General features: G+C 38.2%; 4 protein-coding genes across 4 annotated transcripts; all 4 read right to left on the bottom strand.

Moving 5' to 3' along the window:
• Positions 1–1783: 1783 nt before the first annotated feature.
• LOC132293579 (L-type lectin-domain containing receptor kinase V.9-like) lies at positions 1784–3938 on the bottom strand. Its single transcript, XM_059791114.1, has one exon. It carries the CDS (start codon positions 3810–3812, stop codon positions 1854–1856), a length of 1959 nt encoding a protein of 652 aa, XP_059647097.1. The 5' UTR covers positions 3813–3938; the 3' UTR covers positions 1784–1853.
• A 1090-nt stretch (positions 3939–5028) lies between these two features.
• Positions 5029–7210, bottom strand: LOC132293578 (L-type lectin-domain containing receptor kinase IV.1-like). Its single transcript, XM_059791113.1, has one exon. The coding sequence runs from the start codon at positions 7164–7166 to the stop codon at positions 5166–5168; it is 2001 nt and encodes a 666-aa protein (XP_059647096.1). The 5' UTR covers positions 7167–7210; the 3' UTR covers positions 5029–5165.
• Positions 7211–9976: 2766 nt separating this feature from the next.
• Positions 9977–12635, bottom strand: LOC132293581 (L-type lectin-domain containing receptor kinase IV.1-like). The gene has a single exon (XM_059791118.1). The coding sequence runs from the start codon at positions 12515–12517 to the stop codon at positions 10544–10546; it is 1974 nt and encodes a 657-aa protein (XP_059647101.1). The 5' UTR covers positions 12518–12635; the 3' UTR covers positions 9977–10543.
• Positions 12636–20288: 7653 nt separating this feature from the next.
• On the bottom strand, positions 20289–22635 carry LOC132293580 (L-type lectin-domain containing receptor kinase IV.1-like). Its single transcript, XM_059791115.1, has one exon. The coding sequence runs from the start codon at positions 22511–22513 to the stop codon at positions 20486–20488; it is 2028 nt and encodes a 675-aa protein (XP_059647098.1). The 5' UTR covers positions 22514–22635; the 3' UTR covers positions 20289–20485.
• Between the last annotated feature and the right edge of the window lie 4135 nt (positions 22636–26770).

Consider the following 26770-nt stretch of genomic DNA (forward strand, 5'->3'; position numbering starts at 1 on the left):
GCCAATATGCCATCATATACTTCTTTAGTAACTCCCACATTAACTTTGGCCTTCCTCTTTCCCTAGCATTACCTCACAGTGGACTATGTCAAAAAAGTGAACATTTTCGTTATTTAGGTTCAATTATTCATAATGAAGGAGAAATTGGAGATGACGTTAATTGCAGAATCAAGGTAGGATGGGTTAAATAGATGAGTGCATTTAGTATATTGTGTGATAGGTGTATTCCCTTATGATTGAAAGAGAAATTCTATCGAACCGCTAGTAGACCAGCCATACTTTGACACAAAATGTTGGGCAACTAGGAAACAACATATGCATAAAGTGAGTGTGGTGGAAATGTGAATGTTGAGATGAATTTGCGGTAAGACTAGAGAGGATAGAATTATATGTAATAATATGCATCTAGTATATTGTGTGATAGGCATATCCCCTTACAAATGAAAAGGAAGTTCTATCGAACCGCCATTAGACAGCCATACTTTATGGTACAAAATGTTGGGCAACTAAGAAATAAAGTGAGTGTGGCTGTAATGCGAATATTGAGATTTTTTTATTTTTATTTTTATTTTATAAGTAAGTAATGCGAATATTGAGATGAATTTGCCAAGACTAGAAAGGATAGAATTAGATACAATAATACATTATATAATTTATTTTTAGTTTTTATCGTGTTGTACTTGTGTTCCGTGTCCGTATCTATAGGGGATATGCACCTCTCCACTTTGGTCTTTGAAGAAACCAGTGGAAAGCCTCGACAAAATGGAGACATCTTTTTATGGATAAATCTGAAATTGCTTCTCTAATGGCAAATAATGACAGAGAGATTAAGTGTTGGGAGAATCACGTGTAGTGGTGGAATTAGGGGGTTTTGACAAGAGAGGGTTTTTGGAGAACATGACAGTTTAAAAAGAGAGGAGAGAATAGAAAATAATCCGTTCTTTCACAGAATTTGAGTTTCCAATTGAAAAACAAATTAGGGTGCAAAATATCACATCATAGTATCCATTAAGGCACTGTGAAAGTGTGATGGAATTTTTGACAGAGTTTCGTGTAATTTTTGAAAATCTAGATAAGGTCTAATTTTTACGAATCTCAAGGAAGGTCGGTGTAATTTTACCTTATATTTTAAATATTCTGTTGAGGCTATTAATCGGATTACTACTTGCTGTTTGGGCTTAACTAATACTCCTCATGCCAATTTGGAAAGATTCCCCTTAACATTTATAGCTTTCTTCAGCTTCACCAAGCGACAGCAAACTGACCGGTGGTAACAGGAGTTCCAAACTTCTACTTGTAGATAGCAATTTCAAGAAAGATTATGCTTCAGAAAACTGAAGCTAAATTTAATTAACTAAATTTGACAATGGATTACTGGACAAACTAGCTGAAGTTTCAGATACCTAATGCCGATCATCAATCCATCTACAAGGCCTGATTTGCTGATGCATTACATCAGCCACCTATGTGATAAATATCTATATAACTAAATGCATGTTGCATTGAACCAATCTGAATGTTTAATAGAATAAATACTATCCTACGAGACCTTAGTTGCTGATTGTACTGAGCCAATCGTGACTTATCACACCGAAAATTTTCAATGAATTGAAGTGCTAAGTAATGGGTCATAACTCCCAGGAACACAACAACGATGTATACACTTTATTTGATACTAGAAAAATAAAATGTTTTAACACCAGCTGTCCAGCTTTGGGCTGGCACGCGATACTAAATGCTTCCTTTGACCTGGTTAAATTCATATATAAATTATACTCCTCAAACATAGATGATCATCAGGATTTAACTATTTATCTACAAAGTACAGCTTCTAAGAAATTTCTTTTATACAATCAACGGCCAGTAACAATGAACAATTCAGTGATCGTTAATGAAGGTTTAGAGTCATTTGACTGGGAAGTACCTCCAAAATGATCCTCTGTCCAATGAGAATCCAACTTTTCAGGAATCAAAGCATGGCCGTTCAAGTACTGCAGAACTTGAGACATGCTTGGCCTAATTGCTGCCGCAGGGTGTGAACAAAGCAGTCCAAGCTTCAGAATTAATTCTAACTCATCCACCTTGAAATCACCTTTCAGTTTGGAATCTGCCACTTTCAAAATTTCCCCATTTCTCCAACATTCCAATACCCAGTCCACCAGAATTACCTCTTCATATGGTGCTCGATGCTCCACTGGTCTCCTACCACAAGCAACCTCCAAGCAAAATGCGCCAAATGCGAAAACATCGCTGCTTGTTGTTGCCTTGCCATTTCTTGCAAGTTCAGGAGCAATGTAGCCCAATGTGCCAGCTAAGTGAGTTGTTTGAGGATCCTTTCCATGATTGTTACACCTTGCCAGTCCAAATTCGCCCAATTTTCCATTTAGTTCATCATCCAGTAGCACATTGCTTGCCTTGATATCTCTGTGAACAATAACTTCCACCCATTCTTCGTGCAAGTAAGCAAGTCCTGAAGCTATGTCTTTGATGATTTTAAATCTTTGATTCCATTTAAGCATGGCATTTGTCTCATTAAAGATAAATTTGTCGAGACTAGTATTTGTCATCAAATCATAGATCAAATAGAGCTCACATTTTCGTCGACAATAACCAAGCAGTCTTACCAAATTGGGGTGCCGCACTCTCCCAATGGTGGCAATTTCTGCAACAAATTCCTTCATTCCTTGTCTTGCATTGTGTGAAATTCTCTTCACAGCAATTTGAACATTGGACATTGGTAGGGCGCCTTTATAGACTTCACCAAAACCTCCTCTTCCAAGAAGTTCTGTATCTTTGAAACCTTCGGTGGCTAGAAATAGATCTTTGTATTGAAACCTGTGTGGCCCATACTGAACCTCCCAATCTTCCAGTATTTCGGAGTATTTTGCCTTTCTTTTCAACCAGAAAAAAATGATAAAAATTATTGTTGTTGCCAAAATTATACCCATTAAGGACAATCCAATAGCCAGAGTAATCTGTGTCTTTATGGATTTTTTTTCATGTGAAAGAGACCGAAGTTTGGAAAGATCAAGTTCCTCAGCTTTCCCATTCAACTGAAAACTCCAACCCAGAACATAATGAGACTGTTGATTTACAACAATAGATGAAGAAAACCCCACATACATTTGGTCTAAAAAGATTGGTGATAGATCAATTTTCAAGGACAATAGTGGAAGATTTGGTTTGTTTATGTTTATGGGTGACAAAGTGACATTAAGTTGTTTCACAATACCATCATATTCCACCCAAGCTTGTATTGGCTCCCCACTTGTAAGGCTGAGGTTTTTAAATTCACCATTTTCATTTTTAAAATAGCCTGCAGGAGCCGATTTGATTGATCTTATGCTGTTAATATTAATCCCAACATGGTTATCATTGATATCCCCAAATTCTTTTTCTTTAGATGTGTCAAACCTGATGGAGACCATGTGATTAGATGGTTGTCCATCATTTGTAAGATTGACTAACCCAAGATGTTGGGAATCTCCAGCTCCAGGGATCTCTTTGGAGGGAGCAATGACAAAACCCATTCCGAGTCCTATGCGATCCTGAATTTCAGGGACAATTTCAAATACAAACATAGTGGAGAAAGAGAGAGCATTACCAGTTAACGAATTCTTGAAGCCGAACGGAAGGGAGTAGAAAGTGTGGATTATTCCCCATGATGTTTCATTGATGTGCTTGAAGAGACCATCAGGTGCAATTTCTGCTTCTCCAACTAGTTTGAAGCTTTTGTAAAATGTGAAACCATTATCAGAAGAGGAAACCACTTTGATAAGGAGAAAGAGCAACAAATGAGCCTTGGACAACATGAATCAAAATATTTATTCTACTTCAGAACTATTTGTTCTTCTCTAAAGGTGCGTAGAGAATTATGAGAGATTGCTTAATTATCCTAAAAATGACTTCTAACTGAGCAATTTCTTGTTTTGTGTTGTGCATATAATGATATAGAATAGATGAACAAGACAGGCATTACTATAAAAGATTAAGCTGGAAGAAATTCAGACTCTCTGAAATCAATGAAAGTCAACTTAAAGTAATTCTTGTTATGAATTCAAGGTCTGTCCTTCCCCAATTTCCTTTCTTTTTCTTGGTGCCTTGGTTGACAAGATTTTGGATGGACTCAGAATAAAAAAATGCTAAAGAGGTGAATTCTGTTCCAACAAATATTTTAAAACTCAAATCACCACCAAAGCTATTTCAGAAAACATCTTACCTCTTTGACAGACACTTCCATTAGAACAATTGAGATAAAGATTTTTCACCGGCCTTTTAGAGTTGGCTGAGGAGCAACAATGGCTACCCCATGAAACTTGAAATCAGGACTAGATTATTTACGTGCCATCACTAGGGTTCTTGATTTCATGCCCTCATGCGGATGAAGTTCCGTGATCCCTGTCAATGGAAAGTGGTTGCCTTTGTGGCTTTGGGTTACTTTTCATGCCAATACATGTACCACCCCCTTAACCCAAAAAAAGAAAAAAAAAGAAATAGTGGTTCTTTGTGAAGAATGCCACAATACTTTAAATGAAATTCGGACTAACAATACTTCAAATGAAATTCGGACTAACTTTTATTTTTAATCAAGTTTAGAAATTAGAGAGCAGGCAATTTGGACTGACTTTTATTTAATACATTAATTTTGTGAGCATATTGGCAATCTTTCTTTATTTCTTTCTTACTCTTATACGGAGTAATTTTTTCTTATATATATATATATATTATACAATAGTTTTCAGTAAAATTTTCTACCCCTAGTTTGTAAGACTCTCACCTTATGTCATTAGTGTAGATCATCATAATCCATCTGCCTTCCTGTGCTCTTTTAACATTAGCTCGATATATGTGATGTATAAAATGTGTATCCACCCAAAAATAGAATTTACAAATTGGAAACGGTTTTAATTTAGATGGTGGGTTTTTTTAGAGAGGGAGGAAGGGAGAAATATCAATCTGTGTGCAAGAACATCTTACTGATATAGATTTCTCCCAAACGATATGGAGTTTGTCCGTACGAGACTTGGATTCGAAATTATGTAATGACCCTTGAAAATAGAAACCAGTGGAATTGTGATTTACATTATTCTATATTGCACCAATACTGATATGGCAGGTACACTAACGCTTATGAATAATTACAGAAACAAATGGTTTAGTACTCATTATCCAGAGAGAAGTGATTCTGCAGCAGAGCATGAGTGTGAAAATGCGTTCTCCATAGAAGTTGGATACGATGATGCAAACTCATCGAAGCCTTCACGGTGTCCAAAAGTTAGGCCAGTGGCAGTTATACCAAGAGATGACAACTCCGGTAGAGGAATGTCACCCTTCAAATACTGCACAACTTGTCGCATAGTTGGCCTAGCCACAGGCTCTGAATGAGAGCACAGCAAACCAAGTTTCAACACTAACACCACTTCCTCTGGCACATAGTTGGTATCCAAGTTTGGATCAACTGCCCGAAGAATATCACCTCCACTCCAGCAAGCAAACACCCAATCAACCAAAATTAGATCCTCAGCTGGTGCTTGTGGCTCTATTGGCCGTCTTCCACAAGCAACCTCAAGCAAAAATGCCCCAAAAGCATACACATCAGTGCTTGGCGTGGCCTTGCCGGTCCTAGTGTGCTCCGGGGCAAGGTACCCAAATGTTCCAACCACATGGGTAGTTTCAGGAGCAGTTCCATGTTGATACAATCTTGCTAGGCCAAAATCCCCCAATCTCCCATTTAATTCTCCATCCAACAGGACATTACTAGCCTTGATATCTCTGTGAACCACAACTTGTTCCCATTCTTCGTGTAGATAGAAAAGCCCTGATGCTACACCTTTGATGACTTGAAATCTCCGGCTCCAGTTGAGGGTGAACTCTGGTTGGTCATACAAGAACTTCTCTAAACTTCCATTGGGCATGTAATCATAGACCAAAAGCAACTCTCCTTTGCGCCTGCAATAGCCCAAGAATTGTACTACGTTGCGATGGCGGAGCCTGCCAATACTAACAATTTCTGCAACAAATTCCTTCATACCTTGTCTAGATTCATGAGAGACCACCTTCACTGCTATTTCAATTTTAGAGGTAGGTAATACACCTCTGTAGACCCTTCCAAATCCTCCAGTTCCCAACAATTCTGTCTCTCGAAACCCTTTGGTGGCAATATATAGATCTTTGTACTTGAATCTATGAGGTCCATAGTCAAGCTCCCAATCTTCTACTACTTCTGCATACTTCATCTTCCTTCTAACATAATAAACTGTGCCCCAGACCACTGCTAACACTAAAACTACACAAATCACAGGCAACCCAATTGTCAAAACTCGAGATGTTTGCTTTGGTCCAATTCGAGGAAGCTTAGGAAGTTGAGAGAGGTTGAGCTCTTGAGCCTTGCCATTCATCTTGAAGCTCCATCCTAATATATAATGGGTTGCTAGAACCGAGCCAGTGGACGAAGAGAAGCCAACGTACATGGTTTCACTGATTACAGGCGAAAGATCGAAGTAGAAGGACAAAAGTGAAATATTTGGTTTCTGGACATCAACAGGAGCTAGTGTGACATTCATGAGCTTCTCCACACCATCATAGACCACCCAGACTTGCATCGGATGGCCACTAATAAGGGACAAGTTCTGGAAAAGACCATTATTAGGAGCATAATAGCCTGCTGTCTTGGCTACTTTGGATTTCAACCCATAAATGTCAATCCCAACATGGTTGTTATCAATATCATTGAACTCCGGGCTCTGAATTGTATCGAGCTCTACAGCAACAACACGATTAGTGGAGTTGCCTTCGTTGGTCATGTTGAAAAGGCCAAGGTATGTGCTTGGAAGAGCACCGGGGAGGCCTCTTGTTGGTGCGATCACGAAAGCAATACCGTGACCACTCACGTCTGGATATTTGGGGATGATGGCAAAGACGAAAGTGGTGGAGAAGGAGAAAGTAGTGTTTGATGAATTCTTGAAGTTAATTGGGTAAGGGTAGAAGGCATGACCCATTTGTTGTACGGTGTTATTGGTGAGCTCCAAGAGGCCATTGGGCGTGAACTTGGCTACGCCGTCGAGGTTCAGATTGTCCGATCGGAAATCATTGTAGGTGAAACCAAGATCTTCAGTGGCTGCTAAGCCAAGACACAACAGTAGTACTGTTACAAGTTTGGACCACATGGCTAGAGTCTGGTCCAGGATTGATCATCTCAAATATTTGATTCACGGTTTCAGTGGTTAGATATTGCCTATTGGCCACTGGGAGTGGACCAGTCTAGAAGGAAATAAGATATTTGGTGAGCTAGGCCCACCGCGTCCACCATACAATAAAATTGGCTCCACACACATATTAACAATTCCGGTTTGTGTCCCCCTTTAAGCCAACCAAAGGTCCTTGCTTGACATGGTCACCTGAGATACGTTGTAGCTACTATGGGCTGGGTTGAAGCCTTAAACAAATGTTGACTAGGAATTATCACTTGGTTCACAGCCCCCAAAAAAGTTAATGAACCCAAAAACTGTTAAAGACTTGTTATCGGAAAAAGTTAATGAAACAACTGTTTGGCTTAAAATCCCGATCGTTAATCATCATTATCATCATAACGACTCACTCCATCACATGATATGATATTATTCGTTTTGAGCCTGAACTTGCATGATTTTTATGTGAATTGTGCATCTATAATTCATCTAGTGTGGTAGTCTGTCAGTGCACCATATGATATGATATTGTCTATTTTGGGTTCGAACTCGCACGATTTTAATGTGAGTTGTACACCTGTAACTCATCTAGTGTGGTAACTTGTCAGTACTTCTTGCACCCGCTTACGGCATACCTGTTCACAAGGTCGCCACAATACCCCCTTAGGGGTCCAACGTCCTTGTTGACTACACTTTCAGCTGGGTTAGGCTATGATATCATTTGTAATAACCCATTTCATCATATGGTATGATGATATTGTTTGTTTTAGGCCCGAGTTAGCATGGTTTTGCTCTTAGGTTTACCCTAAAATGACTCATACCAATTAGAGTTTACAAAATCTACAAATATAGCACTTCCCCTTTCTACATACACCCAGGCGATGTGAGATTGTATACGTGTAGCTCGCTCAGTGTGGTAGCCTGTCAGTTTCTCTTGCATCCGCCCACCGGACCGGACACCTGTCTACAAAGTCACCACAATAAATATAGGGTAAATTACACTGACTTGGTTTGTCATAATTTCAGAGACTACCCCCATGGTTTCAGAAATTACACAAAAATTCTCTGAAAATAAAATTAACCTACACAGACCTCTTACCTCTTACGCACCGTCAAATGCACTAACGAATCTATTTAATTTACTTAAATGCCCTTAAATTTCTATGATAAATGACTGAATTACCCAATTATATGTGTGTATGTGTATAGATATATATGGCAATGTACATCCAACCACCATGGGCTCCGCCACCGCCGCCACCACAACCATCTTTATCAATGGAATATTTTTCTCCATCTTTGTGTGTGTGTGTGTGTGAACAGTGAATGGATTCACCGGTGAAGGTAAAGTACGAAGGTACAATGCTTTAATAACCATGAATTCTGGCAAAGTTCGGTTCAGTCCGGTGAGCTTTGAATTTTATTTTTGATCCGTTTAGTTTGGTTGATCTGCATAGTGCATCTTCTTCTTTCAGTCTGCAATTACAATATATATATATATATATATATATATATATATATGGGAATGTACCATTGTCTCTGTAAACCCAAATTTTTTAAAATTAATAATTTTGACTTGAAATTGGTCTTCATTGTGTGGTTTGCAGCGAAGGTCATCGGGGTCTTGTTGATCCTGGATGTTTATGTGTGGTTGTCGCAGGGGTCATCATTTGCCTGTAATTGCCATTGTGAAAATTCTCCTAAAGTTTTTGTACATATATGTATAGAAGAGAGATAGAAGAGTTGGTATCTATTCTATTAAATGTATAAAAATAGTTCCCATAAATTATCATACATAACTAATTCCCCCCCCCCCCCCCCCCACACGCCACAGATACACACACACATATATACCCATCAATTGAAAACCCTGTGAACAGCAACTTTTAGTTTTATACACACACACACACACATACATATATATATATAGCTTCAAATAATAACATAACATAATTCAACATTCTTTATTCATTTGTTTTTTTTTTTTTTTCTTTTTTTAGTTGTTTGTCCCAAAACTAGGTTGCTTTTGGAATGTTGAACCCAAAATGTTGCTTCTGGAAGAGATGATGGTATTTTGGTAATTCAATTTTTTTTTTTTTTTTTTTTGTAAGATTTAAAATATCTTTCATTGCAATAAGAGTTTTAATTTATTTATGACATGATATCAACAAAATCTGTCATTGACTCGCATTAACGGTTACGGAATGAAGGTATGTGTAAGTTAGTCTAGGGAGGGTCCTTGTAATTTCTGAAATCGCAAGAGAGAGTCTTGTAATTATATAAGATGATTGGTGATAAATCAATTTCGTTTTTAAAGTGTGGGTCTCCCTTTCGTTTTCTTGATGCCATGGTTGACAAGGTGTTGGATGGACTTTGAAAAATCTAGATTTTTGGGTGATTAAAAGGGTTTAAAGACGGTAAATTCCCCCTAGGACTCAAAGACGACAAAGAAGTTGCCAAAAATGAATAAATCACAAGGATGCACAATTTTCTTTTTACCAGTACTACTGTTTTTATTATATGTTATGTTAGTCAATAGTGGTTGCTCCACTTTGTTTACTGCATACTAGTATCCACTAATTATTACTGTAGATAATCATAGTTGATCTTCCTTCTTGTGCTCTTTTAACATTAGTTTTTTTTTATTTATTTTTTATTTTTTATTTATATATGATGCATAAAATGTGGATCCACCCCAAGCAGAGCATAAAAATTGGAAACAGTTTGAATTTAGATGGGGGTTGTTCTTGGAGAGAGTGGGAGGGAGAAATAGTAATCATACTATGTAATACCCTTGAAAATTGCAACAGTTTGAATTTAGACGGGGATTTATGCACCAATATTGACATGAAAGGGTACACCAACGTAAATAAATAAAATAATAATAAAAAAGGGGGCACCCCTCAAATACGTCAATTGTCCATAATGTCACGGGTCTAGAGATTTGGCGCAGCGGCACGGCCTGTGCGGCACCAAGGCATTGCTTCAGCTCGCGCAAGCGCCCTGGTCAGCCACCACGACCTGCCTTCCTAAGGATACATGCTGACTGGTTTCGGCCTGCCATGGCCTCGTCAGGGGAACGGCTCCAGCTCCCGATCAGTTTGTGCAGGGATGGCCAACTCCCTTCTTCATAGTCAAGTCCACGACTAGCGACAAGCACCTCGAATTGAACCGAGTCGACCTGTCTGAACTCTGAAGAGGTACCATCCTGTGTTCCTGCACGCCCCTTCCCTGAAACCATTCCCAGTCAAACTCTGCTCTTTGCCAACCAGCATGCGTGTCTTCCATCCTCCAAGCGTCTTAGGAATCATTTCGTGACAAAAAGGTTGATAACTGAAACAAATGGTCTAGAATTATTATCGGCCTCCAGAAAGAAGTGATTCTGCAACAGAGCCTGGCTGTGAAAAGCCTTCACCAAAAGTTAGTCCGGTGGCAGTTATAGTAAGCGATGTCAACTCTGGCAGAGGAATGTCACCCTCCAAATATTGGACAACTTGACGCGTAGTTGGCCTAGCCACAGCCTTTGAATGAGAGCACAGCAACCCAAGCTTCAATACTAATTCCACTTCCTCTGCCACATAGTTGGTACCCAAATTTAGATCAACTGCCCGAAGAATATCACCTCCACTCCAACAAGCAAACACCCATTCAACCAAAATTAGGTACTCATCTGGTGCTCGCGACTCTATTGGCCGTCTTCCACAAGCAACCTCAAGCAAAAATGCCCCAAAAGCATACACATCAGAGCTCGCTGTGGCCTTGCCTGTCCTAGTGTGCTCCGGGGCAAGGTATCCAAAAGTTCCAACCACACGGGTTGTTTGAGGAACGGTTCCATGCCGATACAATCTTGCTAGGCCAAAATCTCCCAATCTCCCATTAAATTCTCCATCCAACAGGACATTGCTAGCCTTGATATCTCTGTGTACCACAACTTGTTCCCATTCTTCGTGCAGATAGACAAGCCCTGATGCTACACCTTTGATGACTCGAAATCTCTGGCTCCAATTCAAGGTGAACTCCGGTTGGTCATACAAGCATTTGTCTAAACTTCCATTGGGCATGTAATCATACACCAAAAGTAACTCTCCTTTGCGCCTGCAATAGCCCAGGAGTTGAACTATGTTGCGGTGGCGTAGCCTCCCAATACTAACAATTTCTGCTACAAATTCCTTCATACCCTGTCTAGATTCATGAGAGACCCTCTTCACTGCTATTTCAATTTTAGAAGTAGGTAATACACCTTTATAGACCCTTCCAAATCCTCCACTTCCCAACAAATCTTTGTCTCGGAACCCATTGGTTGCAATATATAGATCTTTGTACTTGAATCTATGAGGTCCATAGGCAAGCTCCCAATCTTCTAGTACTTCTGCATACTTCCTCTTCCTTCTAACATAGTAAACTGTGCCTGAGACCACTGCTAACACTAAAACTACACAAATCACAGGCAACCCAATTGTCAAAACTCGAGATGTTTGCTTTGGTCCAATTCGAGGAAGCTTAGGAAGTTGAGAGAGGTCTAGCTCTTGAGCCTGGCCATTCATCTTGAAGCTCCATCCTAATATATAATGGGAGGTTAGGACCGCGGTAGTGGACGATGAGAAGCCAACATACATGTTTTTATTGATTACAGGCGAAAGATCATAGTGAAAGGACATAAGTGGAGTATTTGGTTTCTGGACATCAACAGGAGCTAGTGTGACGTTCATGAGCTTCTCCACACCATCGTAGACCACCCAGACTTGCATCGGATGGCCACTAACAAGGGACAAGTTCTGGAACAGACCATTATTAGGAGCATAATAGCCTGCTTGTTTGGCTACTTTGGAATGCAACCCATTAATGTCAATCCCAACATGGTTGTCTTTAGTATCATTGAACTCCAGGTTCTGAATTGCATCGAGCTCTACAGCGACAATGCGATTAGTGAAGTTACCATTGTTGGTCTTATTGAAAAGACCAAGGTACTGGCTTGGAAGAGCACCGGGGAGGCCTCTTGTTGGTGCGATCACGAAAGCAATTCCGTGACCACCCCCGAGTGGATGCTTGGGGATGATGGCAAAGACGAAAGTGGTGGAGAAGGAGAAAGTAGTGTTTGATGAATTCTTGAAGTTAATTGGGTAAGGGTAGAAGACGTGAGCCGTTTGTTGGTCGGTGTAATTGGTGAGCTGCAAGAGGCCATTGGGCATGAACTTGGCCAAGCCGTCCAGGGTCAGATTCTCCGATCGTTGGAACCCATTGTAGGTGAAACCAAGATCTTCAGTGGCTGCTAAGCCAAGAATACTACTACTACTGTAGACCAGTATTAATATTAGAATCTCAGAGAACATGGCTAGAGTCTGGAAACAACTCTTTCCCGGAGTGATCACCTCCTAATATGATTGGTGATAAATCAATCTTTAAGGATAAGAGTGGTGTTTTTGGTTCGCCGTTTATAATTGACGATATTGGGATACCAAAAGAGAGTGGGTGGGAGGTGGTGGATCCCACACACTATTTTCAGTCGTTATTTCAATGTCGGCGATCGATCATTTTCATTTGCAAAATAGTATTCGGGATTGGATTTGACTGAATTTATGCTTTTTAATGTTTATGCCGACATGGTTGTCATTGATATGCTCAAATTCAAAATCAAAGTGTCAAAGTCAATTACGACGGCATGTCATTATATCAAGATGCTGGGAATTAACAGCTTCAGGGATGCCACTCTCCAGGGTATGCATTACCAGTTGATGAGTTTCTTGAAGCTAATTAGGAATTGGTGTGCCCCACGATGTTTTCATTGATGACCATGAGAAGATCATCTGGTGCAATAAATAAGCGTGGGACAACAAGATTGGAATTTTTGTTTCTAATAGCAAAAGAATTTGGAAATTCATTTAATTAGTATTATGAATTTGTGGTATAAAACACAACTAAATTTGAAACCATCAATTACCAAAGCTTTGACTTGAGTGCTACTACATCATTCACCTCTGCAAAGCAAAAGACTAAATACCCCAGCGAGAAACATTGTATTTCAAAAAATTATGAAATTACAGTGCTTGCATTTTCAAAAAGTCATTTTTTGGAGACATAAACTTCGATAATTCAATAACCAATAGCACTTGTTTTGATCGAAAGAATAAATGGTAATATGCAATACCCAGAAAAAATAAGGAAAGAAACATACAGAACAAAAGTAGCTAGTAGAGTCTAGTTGCAACACTTCGATAATTTGAACAAAGACTGTGAAGTGGACATTTTAAACCTGAACAAATAATTCTCAATGCATAATTTAATCAATGTATATATAATTATTTTGTTTAATTTAATCAATGTAAAAAATAAAATCTTAAAATAGTTCATTTACTATTTAGAATCTTTAATTTTATGTAAATGTAGTTAATTAGAGTCATGGATGAAATTTGTAGAAATTACAAACAATTTAAAAGCCAACAACTCACATAGGTGAAATATAGTTCATACTTCCTACTCAATAAAAAATGAGTAGTGATTGAGCAATGGGATCTTATCTCGAAAATAATCACCGAATTGGCCACCTCAGACTCCTTAAAAGGTAAAACTTAGATAATAAATCTACTCGATGATTTTTCGTGCAAACTGAAGGAAAAAATAAAAGATAAAAGCCTGCTCAATAATCGTGGATAGAGAAAGACAATGGTGTGAAGATATGGTAGTTAAATACACAAATTTGACACACACACACACACACACACACACACACACACACACACACACATATATATATGAGTTCTCACAAATTATAAAAGTTAAATAACAGAATATATTCTCACAACAATATCGATTCGGGATTCACACTTACAATAATATCGATTCGGGATTTACACTTCTTCCAAGGTTTGTAACGAGTTTTTTTCTCTAATAGCTATTTAATCAATACTCTCTTTCACAATTTTTGAAAGCAAAGATTAGGGCAAAATATGAAACCGACATGGTGATGGTAGAATCGAATGGTAGAATCGAATGAATTGGGTTTTTTATTTATTTTTTATTCTATTTTATTATATAGTTTTAATAATATTTTGTATAATCTTTGTGGTCAAGCCTACAAAATATCTAAAAGACCAAGTATTCAAACGAGAATTTTTCTTTTTTTTAAAAGTCTGATATGACCGATCCAGCTCACGAATTGGTGGTTGTTGCATGTATATTTTTCGGGTGTTCTCTCCTTTTTCATAAAGAATTCTTATTTTGTTTGTATTGTAGTGTCGTGATTTTATTTACTTCTTTATAATTTATTATTATTTTTACACGAGGAGATGGGAACTCTGGGAGAGTATATGTGGCTCAAAATATAATTTCAAAAGATATTATGGATCAATACGAAAATAACATAAAATTTAAAACCTAATTGACGACCTAGCCGCCCTCCACCGCCTACCGCGATTTCCTCCACCACCAACCGCAAGCTCCTTCACCAGCGAAAAGAAGCTCCTTCACCACCTTATCTCTCCTCCACCGCGAGCTCCTCCAGGTTTTTCGCTCTCTCACTTTCTATTCCCTTGAAATTTATTCTTGGCGACTGTTGATGGATTGCTGTTGGTGACTGTTAGTGCGTTGTTTTTTTATAATTTTTTTTTGCTTGGAATTTGCTTCTTTGTGGTTTTTCTTATTCGTCATCTTTGGCCTGCAAAATATAGCAAAAACGATTAGAATATTCTAAATGCTATATTGCTATTGCTGAAATGAGTTATTTGTGTCATGTCACTGCCTTTTTTATTTATGAACAAATTTTTTATTACATTCATGATTTGTCGATAAAATGAGCAAAAATCAATATTTTTCATATATACATCAACAGCCAGATTTGTTTTCCCAATTAATTAGGTCCGGGTACATAAATTCTATGTTTTCATTTTTCTCTATCTAAAGCCATAGTCTCATTCAAGTCACATCCTATCCTATCATATCTTTTTTTACTAATTCTATCCACGTTAACTTTGGCCCCTAATTTTACCCTCAATGTGAACTATGTCAAAAAAGTGAACATTTTTGTTATTTACGTTCAATTATTATTCATGATGAATGAGAAATTGAAGATGACGTTAATCATAAAATCAAGGCAGGGTTAAATGGAAGGGTGCATTTAGTATATTGTATGATAGGCATATCTCCTTAAGATTGAAAGGGAAGTTATATCGAACCGTTATTAGACCAGCCATACGTAATGGCACAAATTGTTGGGCAATTAAGAAACAACATATGCATAAACTGAGTGTGGCAAAAATGCAAATTTTAAAATGAATTTGCGGTGAGACTGGAAAGAATAGAATTAGATATAATAATACATTTTTGTCGTGTTGTACTCGTGTTTCTTGTCTGTATGCACCTCTCCATTGTAAACCCCATCTCCTTCAAACATCATATTATTCGCTACCCACCATCTGCCATTAGTCCCATGTTCCACCCCACCACTATAAACTTTTTTTTTGATAAGTACCCCTCCATTGTAAACATCGCCTGTCACAGAGTGACTGTTCATCACACGCAATGATAATTAGGTGGATACGTGATTTTTTCTGGGTTACCTTGCTATGTGATCTTTGAAGAAACCGGTGAAAGGCCTCGACAAAATAGAGATATCCTCAAGAGTGGTGAGGACAGAGATAACTCTGTTCTTTCACAAAATTTGAGTTTCCAACTGAAAAACAAATTTAGTATTAAGGGGCAAAATATCACATTAGAAGATCCATTAAGGCCCTGTGAAAGTGTGATGGAATTTTTGACAAGTGAGTTTAGTGTAAATTTTAAAATCTAGTTAAGGTCTAATTTTTACGAATCTCAAGGAAGGCCGGTGTAACTTTTGCGGATCCATTACTACTTGTTGATTGGGCATAACTAATACTCTTGATGGCAATTCGAAGATATTCCCCTTAACTTATAGCTTTCTTCAGCTTCACCAAGCGACATGGTAACAGGAGTTCCAAACTTCTACTTGTAGATAGTAATTTCAACGATAATGTTTTAGCACCATCTGTCCAGCTTCGGGCTTACACAAGGTACTACATGCTTCCTTTGACCTGATTAAATTCATGTATAACTTCTACTCAAACGTACATGACAATCATAATTACAGGAATTAACTATTAATCTGAAAGAACAGCTTGTATGAATTTTTCTTAATACAATCAGCAGCCAGTAAAAATGAACAATTCAGTGATTGTTGGCGAAGGTTTAGAGTCCTTCGACTCTGAAGTACCTCCAAAATGCTCCTCTGTCCAATGAGAAATCCAACTTTTGAGGGATCGAAGCATGCCCGTTCAAGTACTGCAGAACTTGAGACATGCTTGGCCTAATTGCTGCCACAGGGTGTGAACAAATCAATCCAAGCTTCAGAACTAACTCTATCTCATCCACCCTGAAATGACTTTTCTGTTTTGAATCTGCCACTTTCAAGATTTCCCCATTTTTCCAACATTTCAATACCCAGTCCACCAGAATTATTACCTCTTCATGTGGTGCACATTGCTCCACTGGCCACCTACCACAAGCAACCTCCAAGCAAAATGCGCCAAATGCAAAAACATTGTTGGTGGTTGTCGCCTTGCCATTTCTTGCAAGTTCAGGAGCAATGTAGCCCAATGTGCCAGCTAAGTGAGTTGTTTGACGATCCTTTCCATGATTGCTACACCTTGCCAGTCCAAAATTGTCCAATTTTCCATTTAGTTCATCATCCAGTACGACATTGAACAATAACTTCCTTTTTTGATAAATTTCTGTGAACAATAACTTCCAACCATTCTTCATGCAAGTAAGCGAGTCCTGAAGCTACGTCTTTGATGATTTTAAATCTTTGATTCCATTTAAGCATGGCATTTTACTCATTAAAGATAAATTTGTCAAGACTAGCATTAGTTCATGAAATCATAGATCAAATAGAGCTCACCCTTTCGTCAACAATAACCAAGTAGTCTTACCAAATTGGGGTGCCTTACTCTCCCAGTGGTGACAATAAGGTTCCCCCTATGGAGTCAGATGATGCCAAAATTGCAAAAATTTACTAAATTACAAGGATGTATATTAGTGTCTTATGTTGTATAACTGTTTAAACCCCAAAAAACGCAAAAATTTACTGTGTTTATGTTATATGTTCTATTAGTCAGTGGGTGATTGATCACTTTGATTATTGCATATTACTGTCAATTTGTTGGAAACAAGAAGGAAAACACACTTCACTTCCATTGGTTAGATTAACTAAACCAAGATGTTGGAAATCTATAATTCCAGGGATGTTACTCGTGGGTGCAAATGTGAAAGTCATTCCAAGTCCTGTGAGATTCTGAATGTCAGGGACAATATCAAATACAAACATAGTGGAGAAAGAGAGAGCATTACCAGTTGATGATGAGTTCTTGAAGCTAAAAGATTTATTGTAGAAAGTATGTCCTAAGCCCCATGAAGTTCCATTGATCAACCTTGAGAAGACCATCTGGTGCAATCTGTGATAACTCTGATTTTTTTTAATTTATGATTTTATTATTATTTATAATTTTAATATTTTTAGTTCAGTTCAGTGGAGTGTAGTAATAGTTATTTTTTTTTATAGTTTATATATATATATATATATATATATAGTATCTTATCTAATGATGAAGGTGGGACGCAGTTGGCCGAAGAGAGAAATGAGAATGGAAATGTGATGGTGATGATGGCTTTTGCGGGCCCACAGGATTAAATTTAATGGATTTTGATTTTTGTCACATGTGTGTGTATATATATTATATATGTATATATTTATCACATCTGACGAAGGAAAGTGGGCTGCAAGGCAAAACGTGTAGAGGAAGAAAAAATGTAATGATGTATTGTGGGTCCCACGGGTTGATTTTTTGGTCAAAAATTGCTTGGGCGTTGGTTTTGTTCACGTGGGTGGTAGACAGTGTGAACAAGGAAAATAGTGGGGGTTCACGTGGGTGTGTCTGTGAATTTGCAAACAAAGAACATGAGAGAAATAAAGAAAGAGAGCAAAGTTAAAAATGAGAGAGAGAGAAATAGAGTGAGAGAATGGACGGCAGACACAGGAGCCGAGAGTTGCAAAGGAGGCCGGAGCTTGAGGCTTGATGATTTTTAGTGTAGGGTTCTCTATATTTTGAATGGCGTGGGGAGGTTTTGATTAAATATTTTATGAAATGTTTTGATTAAATATATATTTATTTTATTTATATTCACCTGTATATGTTTATTTTGTGAAGCTGTTTTGTTAAATCTCCATGAAATTCTTGTTATGGTTTTTCCTACTGGGACTTTTGTCTCACCACCCTCCAATTTCAGGTATCAAAGATGGACGGGGATCGTAGAGACGGGCTTAGGATGAAGAGTTGGCAGGATTTATTTTATTTATTTGGAGAATTTTTGTATATTTGAGGGAATTAATTTTTGTAAAAGAGAGGGCAATTTTTGTGATCCTGGGTGTATTTTGATGTATTTGTATTTGAATAAATGGAGGATTTTATTAGAATTGTCGGGTCGTAACACAATCTCTGCCACTCCAACTATTTCATAAAAGATTAAACCATTGTCATAAGAGAACACCACATTGATGATAGGGGGAAAGAACAATAAATAAATGTTGGAAAACATTATTGGAAATTTGTTTCTAAGAGCAAAAGAACTTCTATATCGTGCATTGAGAAGTATCGAGGGATTGTTCCTAATTAATAAAAATGTCTTAATCCGATCCCTACAGATTGGTGAAAATTGAATCTAATCCGATCTGTTACTTTACGGATTAGATCAGATTAGATTAAGCCTTTTCACGGTTTGGATCGAATTGATTCTACGGATTGGACTTTTTCATATAGACCAATATTATTATTTTTAACCATGACCCAATAGATGAATTTTCAACCATTAGTAAAACTTAAAAATGACTAGGTCTCTAGAGTTAAAAATTAGTAAAACATAAAATATTTTAAAGGAAAATGAAATAGTTTATATATATATATATATATATATATATATATATATATTTGAATGGATTGGATTGGATCATTTAACGGATCAGATCGTTTTTTTTAAGACCCTAATTCGTTAACTGATCTGTGGATTTTATTATTTATCAATCCATAACCGAACCATGAGGCTAAGAAACCAATCCAATCTGCACGGATCGGATTGGATTGGTTTTCACGGATTCACAGATCAAATGGACACCCCTAATAACTTCGTCCACAATTTGGACTTTTAATGTGTGACCTATTGGAAGTTCATTCGCGTGAATGAACTCATTCTGCATAAAAAGTCAAGTCGCGTGGTGGAAGATATATGCAGGATGGAGCCCAATGTGGATCCCCCTTTCTTTTTCATTATGCCATGCTTGACAAAGTGTTGGATGGACTATGAAGTAAAAATGCATGTAAAGTTGGAATAAATTAATAGTCCAACTGCTTAACCATTAGTAAATCTAGATTTTTGGATTCTTGGGTGATTAATAGATGAACGTGCTTAAAGACGATAAGGTTCCTCCTATGGAGTCAAAGATGACAACGAAGATGCCAAAGTTTCAAAGATTACTAAATCACAAGGATGCACAATTTTCTTTAGACCAATACAAATGTTTATGTTGTATGTTCTGTTAGTCAATGGGTGATTGATCACTTTGATTACTGCATATTAGTGTCAATTGGTTGGAAACAAGAAGGAAAGCACACTTCACTCCCATTGTTAGAAGACATATTTACCCAGCCAAATTACCAGGCACATTGTTCAAATTTTGTGAAAATATTGGTCTTCCATTACTTGATTTCTTTCCTACTCTCTTTCTTTTATTTATTATCTTTCTTCTTCTTCTGTTTTTTTGTACAAATATTTTATAGAACAAGATCAGTGAAATATTCTTCTTAATGTCATTAGCATAGATCATCATAATTGATCTTCCTTCCTGTGCTCTTTTAACATTAGTTTTGCTGCATCATGGTAGATCAATTTCCAAGTGCATGTGATATATTTGATCCACTCAAAATAGAGCATATAAATTGAAAGCAGTTTTAATTTAGATGGAGGATTTTTTTAAAGAGAGAGGGAGGGAGAAATATCAAGGATCTGTGTGTGCAAGAACGTCTTCCTGGTTATACGAGATTTAGATTGAAAACTATGTCATGACCCTTGAAAATTGAAACGAGTGTAATTGTGATGTACATTATTCCGTAACGCACCAATACTGATATGGCAGGTACACTAATGCATAAGCAGGAAAGAAAAAACAAAGCACCCTTTATGGATCACAAATACCACAATTGTCCATAAGGTGAATAACTGAAACAAATGGTCTAGTATTATCGGCCTCCAGAGAGAAGTGATTCTGCAACAGAAGAAGATGTTTGTGAAAATGCCTTCCCCACAGAAGATGTATACGAGATTGCAAAATCATCAAAGCCTTCGTAGTGTGCAAAAGTTAGTCCGGTGGCAGTTATACCAAGTGATTTAAACTCTGGCAGAGGAATGTCATCCTCCAAATATTGCACAACTTGCCGCATAGTTGGCCTAGCCACAGGCTCTGAATGAGAGCACAGCAAGCCAAGCATCAATACTAACTCCACTTCCTCTGGCACATAGTTGGTACCCAAGTTCAGATCAACTGCCTGAAGAATGTCACCTCCACTCCAACAAGCAAACACCCAATCAACCAAAATTAGATACTCAGCTGGTGCTTGCGGCTCTATTGGCCGCCTTCCACAAGCAACCTCAAGCAAAAATGCCCCAAAAGCATACACATCAGTGCTCGCTGTGGCCTTGCCGGTCCTAGTGTGCTCTGGGGCAAGGTACCCGACAGTTCCAACCACATGGGTAGTTTGAGGAACAGTTCCATGTTGATACAATCTGGCTAAGCCAAAATCTCCTAATCTCCCATTGAATTCTCCATCCAACAGGACATTGCTAGCCTTGACATCTCTGTGAACCACAACTTGTTCCCATTCTTCATGTAGATAGAGAAGTCCTGATGCCACACCTTTAATGACTCGAAATCTCTGGCTCCAATTCAGGGTGAACCTTGGTTGGTCATACAAGAACTTGTCTAAACTTCCATTAGGCATGTAATCATAGACCAAAAGCAACTCTCCTTTGCGCCTGCAGTAGCCCAGGAGTTGCACTAAGTTGCGGTGGCGTAGCCTGCCAATACTAACAATTTCCGCAACAAATTCCTTCAGACCCTGTCTAGATTCATGAGATACTCGCTTCACTGCTATTTCAATTTTAGAGGTAGGTAATACACCTCTGTAGACCCTTCCAAATCCTCCAATTCCCAACAGTTCTCCGTCTCTAAACCCATTGGTGGCAATATATAGATCTTTGTACTTGAATCTATGAGGCCCATAGTCAAGTTCCCAATCTTCTAGTACTTCTGCAAACTTCCTCTTCCTTGTAACATAATAAACTGTGACTGAGACCACTGCTAACACTAAAACTACACAAATCACAGGCAATCCAATTGTCAAAACTCGAGATGTTTGCTTTGGTCCAATTCGAGGAAGCTTAGGAAGTTGAGAGAGGTCGAGCCCTTGAGCCTGGCCATTCATCTTGAAGCTCCATCCTAATAAATAATGGCGCGTTATCACCGAGCCAGTGGATGATGAGAAGCCAACATACATGGTTTCATTGATAACAGGCGAAAGATCATAGTTGAAGGACAAAAGTGGAGTAGTTGGTTTCTGGACTTTAGCAGGAGCTAGTGTGACATTTATCAACCTCTCCACACCGTCATAGTCTACCCAGACTTGCATCGGATGGCCACTAGCAAGGGACAAGTTCTGGAACAGATCATTATTATTAGCATAATAGCCTGCTGGCTTGGCTACTTTGGAATGTAACCCATTAATGTCAATCCCAACATGGTTGTGATCAATATCATTGAACTCCAGACTCTGAATTGTATCGAGCTCTACAGCGACAACACGATTAGTGGGGTTGCCATCGTTGGTCTTATTGAAAAGACCAATGTATTGGCTTGGAAGAGCTCCAGGGAGGCCTTTTGTTGGTGCGATCACGAAAGCAATTCCGTGACCACTCAGGTCTGGAGACCCTGTGACGATGGCGAAGATGAAAGCGGTGGAGAAGGAGAAAGAAGTGTTTGATGAATTCTTGAAGTTAATTGGGTAAGGATAGAAGGCATGACCTATATTTTGTGTGGTGCCGTTGGTGAGCACCAGGACACCATTTGGCGTAAACTCAGCTATGCCTTCGAGGCTCAGATTCTGTGATCGGAACCCATTGTAAGTGAAACCAAGATCTTGAGTGGCTGCTAAGCGAAGGAGAGAACTAGACAACAATATTAGTATTACAAGCTTGGAGAACATCATGAACATGTCTATAATCTGGCCGGCTGTATGAGATTACATGTAGGCTCACCCATGGGTATTATTACTACTCCGTATTACAGAAAAGGGTACATGGGAGCAATTTTCATGTGGTGAGCAATTTTCATGTTTATTGCTATTACATAAATTTGATTTTAATATAGCTACCTGTCATTCTACTATTTGCAGCGGTTAGTCATTGGTGGGTCACTGTTAGTGGACCAAGCTACTTTGGCACGGTGATACAATGGACTAAGACTGTCACAGAGTCAACCCCGTGTGACTTGGTGAGTGCACAGCTAGTCCATGATCTGTTTTTCATTTAGTAGTAAATCATTACTCCATTCATATTAACTCATTTCGTGCTGTGTATTAGTGTATAGTGTATACCAAAAGCATGTCGTGATTATAGATCATTCTAAAATTTATGACTTGGGAGAAGTGAAACAGAATAATCTAATGTTAGTTAAAATATCCAAAAGCTCAAATGTATGTACGTGTCAGCTAGCTCATATTCACAAGTGATGTATGTTATCATATATGTATGAATATATATTAATAATTATTAATTCAAATAAAAACTATCTGACCTAATGTATAAGTGTTGCTTAATTATAGGAGTGGATCCAGTCGGCAGAATTAGATACCCACATTTAAAGATATCATTTCTCTCTCTCTCTATATAATATATATTTATATATATATACATTTCATCATTTACCTTGACCAAATCAACTATGTCCTCGAAAAAATAGAAAAGATTTCATATATACTTATATATATTCGGAGGTACATACATTGAATATTTGTAGTATTCAGTTTGGGAAAACATTTTATAGAAAAATCAATTAAGAAACCAATTAAATATCCCAACATTTTTATAAGATGCAGAATTTAGTGTTAACATGGCAGCATTTCGTTCACTAGTTTCCTCATTTTAACCGAAGCTATCACTTTCTTCAACATTAACCATTATGTCGTGGAGAAGAGTTGATCAGTATAAATACTGCTTAATTACACCACAACACAACGCAACGTTCTTCTCTCTGCAGCGAAGTTTCCTTTTATAATGAATGTGTCTGTGAGTAGAGAGACTATGTCAACAGATTCCAATTAAGTCTACCATTGGTAGCTCTCGCGCATTCAAGTGTTGGATTTGAAAAGTCAGTCCCTTGATTCCACACCGCGCTTCTCCCTCCAGCGAAGTTTCCTTTCCTTGCCACGGTTAAGGCTGCAAGTTGGGCTGGCCCAACCCAGCCTAATTCTAACCCAATCTCAACCTGAATCGGGTTGGGTTGGGCCAGTCCGAATTGTACCAAACATATATAGTCAAAATCCAGTCTGAATATTTTTGGGCTGGTCTGGTCGGGTTGACGGGTTGAGTTTTTTAAAATAAACTTTTTGTTTCGAAAATTTATATATATTATATATATTTGATTATATTATTATTAAAAAACAACAAAATTTTAGGGCAAATCATTTCAGCCTCCCCAGTCGCCTCGAGTCATTCTCAACTCTCTCTTCCTCTGCAACTGCAAACTACAAAATCTACAAGAATCAGTAGTTCAAAATCCATATATTTCAGATCTGTTTGCAAGAATCAAAAGTTCCAAACCCATATCGGCAGATCATTTCAGATTGTTTAAAAAATCAAAACCTATATCTTTCAGTTTCCATCGCCCGCTGTTCCAGTTTGGGTTCGTCGTTCGCAAGCTTCAGCCGCTGTCTCTCAACTCTCAAGCTTCCCCCCCGCCCCCTTCTCTGCAACTGCTAACTTGTATGGAAATTTACTGACCATCATCACCCATCGTCATCAAACCCTATCAAAAACCTAATTTATTGAATAAACATGGTCAGAAATTTCCATATTTATTGAATTTATGGTTAATAAATTCATGAGGATCTGGTCTTTTTAGGGAGATGACCATGTTTTGATGGTGGTGATTCAATAAATTTACTGACCATCGTCGTCGTTGTCTCTCAACTCTCAAGCTTGCCCCCCTCTCTTTTTAGTTTTCTTGACGGCGATGGATCAGTTGCTGAGAAACGGTGGCGGCGGCTGAGGGCGAGGGACGACGGCAGTGGCGGCTGAGAGAGAACGAGAAAGAAGAAAGAGAGAGAGAGAGGAGAAATACATTTTTTTTTTTTAATTTTGGATTTTGGGTTGGGTTCGGGTTGAGCCTGAGCCCAACCCGAATATGTTTGGGTTTTGACAAAACCTAACCTGAATATGAGTCTGATTTGTGAATTGTATGTCCAAATCTAAGTCACATAATGCGGGAGCGGGAGCGAGAGTGAAAACGGGAGCGCGAGAGCGCCAATATCCAAAATACTTGAGAGCGGGAACGTCTCGAGAGCGTCTATATATATATATATTCAAGCTCTTTAATTTTAAAACCCATATAGGGAGTATTATTCTACATCTAAGAGTTTAACCCTTATTATTCTTAGTTCGGCCAATAAGCATTATTTAATTAATAAGGCCTAATGTAGTATAATTCTTCTCAACCCATCATCTAAATAAAACTTTATCCAATGTAGTAGTATAACTGGTTTCCTTACCCTAAAGCCTGAAACTAAAACCAGCAGCAAAGTCCTCTTCTGCAAATCAGCCCCACTGTGACCATCGCATAATCCGTCGGTAGCGCCAGCCCGCTTCATGCCAGTCACACAACTCACTTTTATCTCTTTCATGGATCTGGTCACTTTGTATCTCTCTTAAATCTTAAGGTCAAGCATTGGAAGGTTTGATTTCTTCTTGAAAAATTGATTTTTTCTTTCTTATTTCTTGTCAAAGATGAAGAAGCTAGGTCAGATTTCATGAAAGAGACGGTGATTTTTTGCATCGGTGATGCTTGAACAATACATGTTGAATGGGAACGATTTGAATCAGCATTCCAAAACATGAGTTTGCGAATTCTCAAAATGAATTCGCGAATTCCCAAAAACGAGTTCGTGAATTCCTGCCGAATCCGCTCTCAATTCAGAAATTCGCGCTCGGAACGCAAATCGCCGACCTTCCTTGGCGAATCTTGTGACTTGGGTCCAAATTTTAAAATTTTTTGGTTGGGGTTGGGATGGGCTGGGTTACCCCGCCCAAGTTGCAACCCTAGTCACAGTCCACGGTGTAGCTACGATGGGCTGGGTTGAAGCCCTAAACAAATGCTGACTTGGAACTTCACTATTCCAATAAAAGGAACCAAAACATGCCCATTTAAACTATAGACTTGCATTGATAACGTCCGAGTGAATATCGACTGGTCTGGCTATGGCCTACCACTCCGAAGATAGAAATGGTAAAAATCAAAGGCATCATTTGCATCGAAAGTTCTGTTTTTATTTTTATTATATACATGGAGAGAGAGAGAGAGAGAGCGCATTGGGGACGATAGTGTATTCTTGTTGAGTACGTATACGTACTGGGTTTATATTAACCAGCAAACCAATCTGCCTCAACCTTGCGATGAATTTCCTACTGGGTAAGTAATTCTTTATTTGTCTCACTTTTACTGTAGATTTTCAATGAACCCAACAGCCGTTTGACTTGTAATCCCGATTGTCAAATACTACTACAATTTTCAATGCAATGATACTACTAGAGCGCCAAGGAAATCTTCAATCACCAATATTTAACATATTATAATTTTCAACATGTTTATGTTTGGGTTTATGGATGTGATGTGTGCTTGTGTGTGTATACACATACCTGATAGTAATTAAAATGCATTTTTTAAAAAAATATTGATATTTACCTACTGGGTTTGGGCCATGTTGTTTGTTATTGTTAAACTGCTGACATGTTAGAAAATTAGAACTATCATATATGTGTGTGTGTGTGTGTGCGTGTTATTTATATTTTCCAACGTGACATATAGTACTAGTAATGCTAAATTGTGGGTGATAATTTTGATGAGTTGTTTGGTAAATGAAGTGGATTCAAAAAGTTACATAGCTTCAAAAAAAGCATGGCCTGAGGTGTTGTGGCTGACAGCAGATGAAGCAGAAACGAAGATAAAGGAAGAGATGCCGAGCGCTCTGATTCAGGTAGTTCTACCAAATGAAGCTGTGACTTTAGAGTTCATTCCAATCCGAGTCCGGCTATTGGTCAATTCCTCAGGAAGGGTTGTCCGGCTACCTACGATTGGCTAACTTCCATCACTCTCTCTTTGAAATAATCTCACTTCCAGTCTTTCCAAGAAGGTTCATATTGTATTTATATGAAATGGTGATGAGTGCTTTTCTTGTTTAATTGCAATCTAGTAGATT

This window comes from Cornus florida, unplaced genomic scaffold (assembly GCF_030987335.1).
Source record: "Cornus florida cultivar Cherokee Brave unplaced genomic scaffold, ASM3098733v1 CherokeeBrave_3.0.0_Hap2_Chr02, whole genome shotgun sequence".
Lineage (NCBI taxonomy): Eukaryota > Viridiplantae > Streptophyta > Magnoliopsida > Cornales > Cornaceae > Cornus > Cornus florida.